Genomic DNA, 12,304 nt, shown 5'->3' with positions numbered 1-12,304 from the left:
TTTAAGAGTGATTTTCTTTATTTAAATAAATTGTTGCATTTACAAACAACTATTAACATTTAAACGTTTGCCAAAATTATTCATCGGAATTATTAACATTTTCGTATGAACAAAACCGCCCAGCCTTACAAATAATTTTGGCAACAAACCTTATAATAATTAACATGTATTCAACGTATTTAAAATCTATTTGGGTAATAATAGGTATATGTTGGATTGCCCCTTTTCACCTCTAGCCAGATGGTGGGTGCATTGTCTATTTTCGGAAAGGAATATGGGAGGGAAAGTCAGACCTTCGGCATAAATAACGTTAATTTTCGATTTTCAAAAGTTTAATAATAGTACAACATTAGGAATAATAGTCTGTTTTTCATTTCATTCATTCTATAGTCTTCTGTGTATTCTAATGTTATTTATAATGAAGTGGGAACGAAGCGAGTATTGCAGCTTTATTTATATTCTGTTTGTCAGTATTAGTTTAAGTGCGCGTTTCGTTTCTTTCTCTCCATAAGCTCGGGCTCGCTGCGCTCCAAGTTGTTGTTTTGGATTGTGATTTCTGAAATGAATATTTAAAATTAGATTTATGGGTACGGCAGTGTCCCCATTGCACCTTGTTGTAAGTCTAGATAGTTATAGTCTAGTCTAGATATTTATGGAGAGATTAAACCTCGGCATTTGACACAACGCCACTATGTTCGATACACAGGCTGATTCTAGAATGCGACAGGCTTACATGGTCAACTATGGCGGGTTTGACACTTTTTGTATGATACTCAAAACCCAATACCAATATTCTACCACCACCACAAACAATTTAGATATCTTTTTTAATTTGAAACCCATGTATTTAATTTCCAGATTCAGTATATTTACCAAATAAATAGAAGTTAATAATACTCAATTAAAAATAATAATACTCAATTATCTTTTCATATAATATTATTATATTATATTTAATTATAATAATTTCACAACTGTTTCCAGACCATCATGATCAGTATTGCGTATCATTGACGTTGGTTACTCACCGTCTTCGTCGCTTTTGAAGGACCTGCCGAGCCGGGGTCCGAACCACATGCCCGGACCTTCTGTGCGCCGAGCAGGAACTGGCTGCAGGGCGTCTAAATGCTGTTCAGGTCGCAGGAGAGAGAGCTCGCTCCGTCCGACCCGGGGGAACGCGTACAGTTGCCGCTTGTCCACTGGATCATATTCTGAAAATAATTTAACTGCGTGTTGCTCGCGGCTTCGCTTATGTTAACGAATGATTTCCTTCCTAACCCAATTTCGGCGGCGGCCATGGCGGCCAATCTCGATGGAGATCAGCCGAGTAACCAGGACATATTATAGTGGGTGTGTGCGCAATGCACAGGTGCACTCTCTGTTCACATAGTCCGGTGTGACGGCAACCCGACATGAATGGAGAGAGATCAACCAGAGAGAGAGAGACCAACGGCTTTACGTGCTTTCCAAGGCACGGGGGTATCACACCGCCAACTTCCTGACTTTGAGCTGAGAGTGAGTAATTTTTTAAAATGATAACCCAGTCATAATTATTTTGGCCCTACCCGGGATTCGAAACCAGGACCTCAGCGCGATAGTTGTACTCGTACCGTGTACAATTACAACTCCGCCACCGAGGCAGTCAACGTATATTCCAAGGAGAAACATAATGTATCATGGAATGTCGTGATCATTAAAAGCGCCGTTCGCCTACATTCTACGTTAAAATAAGCATTATAATATCGTGTTTATTAGATTATTTAGTTATTAAATTTGAAATGATTATTGTTTATTACGAAGAATTCAAAATATCGAAAACCAATTTTAATAGGTTACATTTTGTCAACTATTTTTTTAAATAAGGTGAGCAAATATTAAATAATCAGGTTCCAAATAACTCATATTTGGAACCTGATTATTCAATATTTGCTTTAATGTTGCATTGACTATCGTATAGCATTTTCAAATGAGCCCGGAAAGCCTTTTTAGTGATAACAATGGTCATGTACCTAAATACAGATCATTGATGGGTATCTGCCACGTGTGATGAGAGGCTCGGCCGACTCGCGGGAATGGATACAGGTTGAGAACACCATCACGACGTAGCTTGGGGCCGCTCTCTGCAAACAAAAAAAGACGAAAAACGAGATTGTTAGACTACGTTGATTCTGGCAACATACTGACATCTAATGGTACTAATTAATGCATTAAGAAGAAACAAGGTAACCACTACGTGTTAAGAGAGCATGAATACGCGTGTAAATGGGATTCCAGGGTCTATGAACAGCGAGTAGTATAGACGCGGGGTAAAATTGTGAGAGAAAACTCAATGAGTATGGAGTTAGTTTAAAAACATTTGCCATGAATGAGCAAGTTCGTAAGGTATTTTTTTTACTGTATAGCGGTATCCATAAATTTTGATAAGTCCCACAGGAACCCGGAATTTTCCAGGATAAAAGTTATGTCAGTTTCCATATACTTTTAAAAACGTTGATTTATAGATAGGAATCAAAAATCACTTTTTAATTATTAGAAACGATTTGAAAACTAAAATGTATTGGCATGTTATTTTCAATACGAAGTAGATCAACAAAGCATGTGGCCAAACTTATTCGATAACCTATCGACTTGGGTTTAACGTAAACTATTCGGAAAGGAAGCAACCCCGGTCCTTTATTGAGTTGTATACGACAAATTGACTGACGTATAGCGTGCACCGCACTCACTTTATAAATAGACTCGGCAATATATTTCAATCGAAGTTTTCAGTTCTTTCGCGTGCTATCTTTTAAAACGAATACGTTGCTTGAATATGGTGGTAGGATATTTTATATCCACACAGATGGTGACCACCGTACACAAGTTATTAAAACCCACTATAGTGGTCCACGTCAATGTGTTGCGTTCCGGGATCAGCCCGCGTATATCCGGTTGCAACAGGCCGACATAATTGTGTCGACTGTCGAGGGGTAATCATCTCTCGTCAGTCAACATTCTATTGGACCCCACTCCACTTACCAACAGGTACAGTGGTTTAATTTAGCCGTGCTTGTATAATAAAATGAAATAAACAATTCTAATGCGTTATAAATCTCACTAGACACAAGCCACTTTTAAAATTACACTTTAGAAATCATTAGAAGAGAAGCGTTGGGGTTTTCAGGTCAGGAATTGTTACATACATACATAACATCACGCATTTATCCCCGAAGGGGTATGCAGAGGCGCAACTAGGGCACCCACTTTTCGCCAAGTATGTTCCGTCCCATGATGTGATAGGGGGCGAGCCTATCGCCATATCGGGCACAAATTCCAGACTCCGGGCTGATACTGAGCAGATAAACCCAAATATCACTTTGCCCGACCCGGGATTCGAACCCAAGACCTCAGAGCGCTATTGTACCGGACATGCAATACAACTACGCCACCGAGGCAGGAATTGTTACTGGACATAAAAACCTATACTTATATTAAAAATACGAAAGCACCTCCGTCTGTCTCATGGATGAACAACTAATCGATTGCGGTGAAATTTGCTATGAAGATAGTTCGAGAAACTGCCAAGGATCGGCTACTTTTTATCTCAAGATAATATATTGCAGGACTTTTAGGCGGAAAAAGTATTTAACCGAGTAAAGCTGCGATATATGTGGACCAAACCCTGTTGTGTAATGAAAAAAAAACAAAGGTGTTATGTAGTTTCTTGTAACCCTGACACTATGAATTGTCATATTTATGGATCTGCTGATTAGTTGGAAATAATGCAGGTTTAGCGTATGCTTACCCATAATATAACCTACATAATGTTTGTTATAATTTAATATCTAAAAACTTAAACCTTATGCTGTCTGTATAAGTTATTTCGGGTACATATGGAATTAAATTTAATATACATTAATTGATCAGCGATAGTTTGAAGTTCCAATTTAATATAATATAAACTTCGTTCATTTGATTACAAAGTGTCGTTCTTGTGAAGTTATATTGTTTCGTAATCACGTGTTTGTGGGTTTAGTTGTTGGTACGACTGTAATTATCAAATAGATAATCAATTTTCTTAAATATATTAAAAGATTTTTTAAAATTGAATTACATATTTCACTACAAAAAATAATTTTGGCGCGATATCCGAAATGTATATGTGATTTACTGAAATAAAACGATTTTTTAATTTAATTCAATTGCGATTTAATCGCGGTTTTTATATATTTTTCTCTCAACGTTTCGAAGACTTTGCGGCCTTCAAGTCGCGGGCGGAACTGACGTGTTGGTCGTCCGAAAAATGAAAGTTACAATTTCTGTCGCCATTTTAATTTTTCCGTTGGTGACCTTTACCGTTTACTACGTCTAACATTTAAGTAAACGTAAGAAATCATTATGTGATCTACGGTTGAAATAAAAAATACAGTTTGAATTTTTATTTGGATGAGTTGGATACTCCTGATTATGGTCGTTGTACGCCAGCAAGCGAGCACCTAGCTCGTCTACCGGTTTGTATAAAACAAATCTTTCTCACTGACTAGACAATATCTTAATAGACATCAGTGACAAAGTGTTTATACCACCCGATTCCTACCGGCTTCTCTTTGTGTAGAATTTATGTAGAATCTAATTATTATTATAATAATTTTCAGATCGCATTCATGCATGTTAGTACCTATATGTTATGTCGGGTTCCCCTTCGAAAAATTTCACCTTTCGCAACTGATATACATGTAAACTTATATTACCTTTGTTTAAAAAACTAGCGCCTTTCTTAACCTTCATAGAGTTTATTAGCAACGTAACTTTAACGTTGTTAAAGTTGTATGAAGTCTAAATGAAACGAAATATTTAATATTAACTTTTTTATTAGAGGTATGTTGGTGAGGTTTTATACTTGATCTGAAACACGTAGCATTTTTTTGTACGAGAGCGGCAAAGTGGCCCCACTGTACCTAATGGTAAGTGGAAAGGGGTCCAATGGATTGTCGACTGACGAGAGATGATTACCTCTCGACAGTCGACACAATTATGCCGGCCTGTTAGTATAATATACACAGGTTGATCCTGGAACACGTTAAACTATGTGAGCCACTATGGCGGCTTTTAACACCTTGTGTGCGGTGGTCGCTATCTAAGCGGGTATAAAATATATCCTACCACCATAAAATTTGTGTATGTCACAATAAAATCATAATTTTTAGAATCAATACTCGCTACTTCTTGTCCTCTAAAACTGACAAACTTGTCGAACAGATGCAAGATACATACAGCATTTATTGCTCTAGTGATAAAATCATATAGCATATTACAACTGAATTGACAAACTTGATTCGAATTTGTTTCATATATAGATTTAGATTTACCGCCACTAAGGTTATATGTTGAGCAGTTCCCAAGTGGCTTCCGCCCTGTGGAATGGGGGCGTTTGGAGAATTCCACCACGGTATCCCCTGCCTGTCGTAAGAGGCGACTAATAGGGGCCACGAAGGGGGTCGTCGGCGGGCAGCAGGGGGCTGTCCGCCCTAGTGCATTACTGTGCATCTTTGCACATTTGTCGGTTAACCCCGAGTTGGACGGCAGTGTGTGTAGTTGGCCTCACGCTGCCGTAGACGCCGAGGGCGTCCTTCGGTGCGCAGGGGCTTCTGAGCCCCCATAGGAGACGGGCCGCAAGGCGGCACCGCGCAGGGGTGGCTGCGGTCGCAGACTAGACACTTTAACGTCAGAGGAAGCCCGCAGCCGTCCCTAATGCGCCGAAGAGGGCCACCGCGGAGTTTTAGCTGGTAGGCCGTGCATAGGTTTAAGTTGTATATAGGGTTAGGGACTCGGCCCGGTGGTCGCCCGAAGGTCGTCATCAAATCGGGGCGGCTCAAAGCCGGGCCGTAAGGCACGGTTACCCCAGCATAACCGCTCAGTCGCCCCCCACGAAGGCTGGGCGGTAGTAATAAGGGACTTTCTCCGCGAAACCAAAAAAAAAAAAAAAAAAAGTTCCCAAGTGGCTTCCTTCATATATTTAAAATAATATTAAAGTAAAAAAAACTGCAAACTCCATTCTTGCGAGCAGACATGCCCGCCGCACATTAACTATTCATAATGCACACAGTTTGTGATATAATCTTTTAAGCCTCTCCCATTTGTTTGTATTAAAACTGAATAATCCACGCATTTAATTAGAAAACATCTATGTTGATACAATTGGGTAAGCATTTTAGTTTCTTATTGTTTATTCTAGAGGCTTTGCTCGTGCTTCCCGGATAAAGTAGAGTTAGATGTGAGCGAAGAAACAGCTGAACAGTTTTGTATGGATATATAGATTGAATTAGTTAAAGGCTATTTCATGCTTGAAAATTTCCCAATGACTTTAATACCGGACTTTCACGTGAGCGAAGTTGAACCGAAACCTAGTTTAAAATATCTTTGTCTAAAAATAAATAAAGAGCTTCCAGGAATCCAACTGGAATATAAAATTGTATGACATATAGTGATTGATCTAACGGAGTGGTTTAGGATGAAATACGTCTTACATTTTTGAAAGCAAGAAATGCTTTATTTTTATAATTCATCAATCATATTATTATTTTCAGTATTATAACAGAAGCCTAATGAAAAGTGAGTAACAAATAGATATTCTGTATCGAAGGTTATTAAGTATTACATCTTTACAAGAGGTGAATATAAGAAAGGGGAGGTCTGGCATTGCAATAACAACCTGAACAAAAATGTATAATATGTACTTTATATAAAAATCAATATTTCTTTGTTTGTATTTTATTCGCTGGCATTTCGTCTATCGAATTGTTATAAACCGTCGTCAACTTATTGCGTGCACTTGCAGGAAGGTTACAGGGTTACAATAAATAGCTTTGCCATCGTGCCCGCAAATGTATTTGTAAGAGCATGGAAATGCGACTGCCACTGAAACTCTTGTAAACCAGAAACAGCAGTGGTGCGCATTTTATAATCCTAATCCGTTCAGCTATTCTGCTTTTACTTTTTAACAAGGCCCTAACAATTTGAGAAACTTTTAAAGTAATATTAGTCAATAAGAATAATTTTCAGTTATTCACACTGGCGAAAATAGGATGATCACATCATGGGACGGAACAGATTTGGCGAAAAGTGGGAGCCCTGGTTGCGTCTCTTCATACACCTTCGAGGATAAATGCGTGATGTTGTGTGTGTATGTAAAAGTAGCATGAAATTCTTATCAGTATATGCGGGGTCACCATGAGGAATGTTATAAGAGATCGTTGTAAATTGAAAGATCATGTGGTGACCAGTGGAGAAGGGTCCAAATAACCAGATTCCTACATTCTCTTTCATAATATATGTAAAATTAAATTTTCATTAGAACGATTTGCTTTGCATTTATGCATATTAGTACATATATGTTGTGTAGGGTTACCTTTTGGAAAATTTCGTTTTTCGCCACTGGTGGTTACTAAGATTGAAAGATATATGCTGAGGTGGTTGGGGCACATGTAGAGGAAGGCTGATAGATGGATTAAGAAAGATATTTATTCAGCGAGTGTGTATGGTATGGTGAAAGAGGAAGCCTGAAGAGAATGTAGACTGATCAAATAAATCATTTTCGAAAGGGGCAAATCAGGAGTAGCCTCAACTTTCGAAAATGTATGAGATCTATGAATGTCGAAAAGACGAAAGACGAATCAAGATCGTAGCCTGTGGCGCTCTATACTTTGCCTACCTCTATGATGAGGGTGTGAGTGTGTATGTAATATGTCTTATACTCACGGTACGAGCCGCCCAAAACCGAGGAGAGAAGAAACAAGCACACGACGAGCCTTACTGCTGACTGCATGGTTCCTGCAATGACGTCAATAATTGATTTACATAATTTTCTTTAAATCCTAAGGGATCATGATATTCTAGTGTGATTTTTTAGGTTAGGTCCGGGTGGGTTTGTGGTTTAGGTCCTATTTAAATTTAGTCTTAAGAATTTTAGGAACCCCATTCTCGGTCTCTAGAATTAAAAGTTAATAGAAGATTATCATATTTCGCGAGATCTATTAAATTTGATCTATTAGGGCCAATATCATCTAGTTCTGACCTTACTGTGTATTTAAACCATCAAAAACCTATTTGACATCGATAAAACAAAATCGATGGGACAATCTCATTACCGTAGATCCTAAAATGACGGCGAGAGGAAAGTAATTAAGCTCCTTGTTACCTTTTTACATTAAATATTATATTCCAGAGACCGTCATTAAAATACGAAATTGCGTGACATAAAGACATTATTTGACTTAAGTGCATCATTTTTTTATTGTCTTGAATGACGAGGCGACCTTGCCGTTCGCCTGATGGTAAGTGATACAACCGCCCATAAACAATAGAAACACCAACATATTGAATTACAAAGTATTGTTTGGTATTCCAATGCGATGCTCACCATCCTGAGACATGAGATGTTAACTCTCATTATGTCCAGTAGTTACACTGGCTACAATGTCCTTCAAACCGGAACACAACAGTGACTACACACTGCTGGCGGCAGAAATAGACATTGCGATGTTATCTACATAGGCGGACTCTCACATAAGGGAGAACTACCACCAGTGCATCAAATAGAATGGCAATTTGTTCTATGGTATATACTACACCGGGTAACCCTGGATGACCAAGTAATTTGTTATCAGATCAGATTTATCGGATATCCTCCGAACATATTATATAAAATTGTACGAAATACTTGATAACGTAATCATTTTGGAGATATCTGACAAACCGTACTAGGTCAGATGGCTTAAATTGTCTAAGTAATAAACCATTATGCCAAGCAGTCGGACATTATAATAAACCAACTATACAGTATGTAAGGTCAGTCAAAGGATTTATTAATTTCATGCATCCTAATGACACTACTACTGTAAGAGAATAAACGTCACAATTGCATCATACTATCAGTCAGAAAAACTAACTTACACTCACGTAAACCAAACTACAAAAAGTATACAAAATCAAAATGGAAAACTGGGATTTTCATGTAAGCATTCTTTATTATAAATGATTTAGGCACAATGTTAGCTGAAGATCAGACAAATATAGTGTTTCATTTATTAACGCAATATCAAGATTACCCTACATACAATAAATACAAAAACTACACTCGCTAAATACACCCACACAACTATTGACAATAAATCTGTCTATTTTTATATCAACAGTTATTCTCGTCGGTTGAATAAACACCGCTATTATCCACGTCTATCCATTTTTCATTTTTAATTGTATACGAATAAAAAGACGTTCTAAACTCGGACAGAGGAATATATTCAATATTTGTTTGATACGTGCTATCTGCGGACAAACGTGGTTCTAATTTTTTTTTATTTATTTCAACTCTTTATTGTACATCAAGTCGTATAGAAAAGTATATAGAACAGAAATTATGAACAAACAGGAAGTAAAAATGGTGGTTTTATCGCTATCGGCAATTTCTTCCAGTAACCTTAGGATGGATTTAAAATAACTAGAAACGTAACGAGCGAGATCTATTTTATTGTTGTTAATATAGATCCATAACCCATTCATTGAATAGGATTGTAGGTAGGTACGTCAGATTTCAATAAAAAAAAACCAAACCTGAACATAATTTTAAAGGCTACTAACACTTTTTTCAAAAAAATTTAAGGGCTTTTTATATTCATCTGCCTTCATCTTCGACTTTTTATACTCGTTTTCTTATCGCCTTCCAGAGAAGGAAATGCCTATTTCAAAGGCTCTTACTAAAATTCACATAGACAACGGCGCGGTGTGTCCTTGTGGATACTATAAAGAATATAAACAAAATCACGCACGTCCATTGGGAATTGATAAGTAGATATCATTGCATATGTAACCTTATTGATATGCCAACAAGGTATAAGTCTCGTGAGTTATTAAGTAGTGACCGATGTTGAATTATGTCATAATACAAGTTTTTAAAGACCAGCTAAAATGTATCTAATAACTGATTTTGATTTTTTTTATCACGAGTACTATTTCAAATTATACAAAAGTCAATTTCCTAAAAATTGTGTATATTACAGGTACTTGTAATCTAGTATTTAAAATAACAGAAAATTAAGAATATAAAGAAAAAAAGACATATCTTAATGTCTTGGAAGGTCTAAATGTTTGCCGCGGACCCTCCAATGAGGAATGCAACCTGTTCCTCTATAGCGGCGTCCACTAAAAGCTGCTACACATCTCAACCAACTATCCCCAATCACTCATCCTGAACAAAATTTTACCTATGTATTAAATTCACCTTAATAACTTATTGATATTTCCTTTTAATAATTGCAATCAGATATCCCGTTAATAACTAGCTGACGCCATAATGTAGCCTACAGACTTCGAAACGTCAAGGAAAATTAAATATAACTAACCACGATAAAGTCCAAAAATTAATTTTATTTCAATCTCTAACACTCGCGTAAACATAGAAATCATACCAAAAAATAATCAAACTACTATTAATTGTATGAGTATAAAGTTCGTACTAAAAGGATCGTTCAGTTAATTGCTATTCCATGTATGCTGACGAGGGTCACTGGAGTGTCTACTTTCCCCATTAAGATCTTCAAAACTTGCATACGCTTAACTAGATTATTGAGTTTAAAATCTTCTAGTGATAAATTTTACTAAATAAGTTAGCCGCGTATTGCTTTAAATAAAAATCTGAATCACATTATAAGACAATTATGAGATTGGTAAATTTACTTTAAAAAATACTTTTGGAGTTGGATATTTTATGATAAAATAGGATTAAGATGTTAAATAAACTAGTGCGGGCTGACAGCGTAAAGGAAGATTCGGGCAACTGGTATTGATTTGATTAATTTTAATTTTGGTAAGTCATTAAGCTTTATTTTAAGGTAAACGTAATTGTATAGGAAGGAGAATTATTATGTCATTAATATTTTATAATTAGAGCCATTAATTCGTGGGGGATTTCTGTATTAGCGTTCAATTATTGACCCAAAGTTATGTTACATAATATTTTAAGGAAGTTTATAAGAACTTTGTGAGTTATATTATTATTAAAAATCTAGTTAAAGTAGAAATAATTTATAACTAAGTCGTAACGAAAATGAATTTAAATTCATCAAGGAGTCAAACAATTCGAAAATTCACTTTACAAATTCAGAACATAAGATATTACATTCTTTCACTTAAACAACTTGAAATTTAAATATTCGCAGCGCGCACTCCGGCTTTTATATTCCTCTTGGGTTAAATGCAGAAGTTTACCGACAAGAAAAACTTAAAGTACGCCTTTTAACTGTGAAATATTATTGACCGATTTTAAGATTTTTTTAAATAACTATTATTGACGGTTATTCAACATTGCTTTTCTTGTTAAGTTTCATATTGTTTAAAACAATAATATATTTTTCTTTTCGTAAACATCTCATATTTACGTATGCATTTTATTTGTAAAATGTCACTGAATTATATTGAAAGATTTTTTATGAAACTATTATTGGCGGTTATTCAACACTGTTTTTTTTTTTAATTTGATATCGTTCAAAACAATAAAATATGTTATTTTTCGTAAATCTCTGGTAAGCTATTTTAATTTAATGTTCACGATAAATACGTCATAATTTCACACATTTTTTACACTTCATTTAATTTTTTAATTAAATTACACGAAGAAACAAACTTATTTGTGGGCTATATTAGTTTTAAAAATTATTTGTCTATATTTAAAACAAAATATTATAATGATAACAAACAAACTAAAACTTGAATCAAAAAAATTACTATCAACTTTTCATTCTAAAAAAAATATCTTTTTAAATATGTGACAATCTAAAGACACATCGTTAAAAAAATACTTTTTAAATTTATAAAATAATTGAACACACAAAACGCGTCCGTCGGATGTGTCGCGGATGTGACTTACCTTTGTGTCCGCCACCTGTTGCCCGCAGAGAATGCTGTGCTCTGATCTCTAACCCCAGCTTATATAGGCCGGGAACTTCACCCGTCAGCGTTTCCCAAACTGTATGTAAAGGTGAGCCTATATTTCAAGCGGCATACGGTTCATTTTTCGTTATTAAAGCAATGGTGAGAGTAATTGGTAGAGTTTGCAACCCCATAATAACTACACTTGAGAGCAAAATCACATGTAAGGAATTGAATTAGAATTAACAAATTAAAACTCCTTACGGAATAAATAGTTAAAACCATTTAAAGAAATAAAATTATATATTTCGACGGGTTTTTCAGTCGAAGCAAAACATCCCAAGCAACATGTTAACCTGTTATGGATCTTGAAAAGATTATAGAAATGATAAGAAAAAAT

At 35.9% G+C, this 12,304-nt stretch overlaps 1 protein-coding gene across 1 annotated transcript; it reads right to left on the bottom strand.

Annotated features, from left to right (window-relative positions):
* On the bottom strand, positions 1-11,908 carry LOC115444678 (CAPA peptides). Its single transcript, XM_030170583.2, has 5 exons — positions 11,903-11,908; positions 7,738-7,809; positions 2,010-2,120; positions 1,029-1,211; positions 1-556 (listed from the first exon to the last, which is right to left on the bottom strand). The coding sequence occupies exons 2-5, from the start codon at positions 7,802-7,804 to the stop codon at positions 474-476; spliced, it is 444 nt and encodes a 147-aa protein (XP_030026443.1). The 5' UTR covers positions 7,805-7,809; positions 11,903-11,908; the 3' UTR covers positions 1-473.
* Between the last annotated feature and the right edge of the window lie 396 nt (positions 11,909-12,304).

Source organism: Manduca sexta, chromosome 7, assembly GCF_014839805.1.
Source record: "Manduca sexta isolate Smith_Timp_Sample1 chromosome 7, JHU_Msex_v1.0, whole genome shotgun sequence".
Lineage (NCBI taxonomy): Eukaryota > Metazoa > Arthropoda > Insecta > Lepidoptera > Sphingidae > Manduca > Manduca sexta.
The sequence above is the reverse complement of the archived record's forward strand: the minus strand, read 5'-3'. Positions and strand labels throughout refer to the sequence as shown.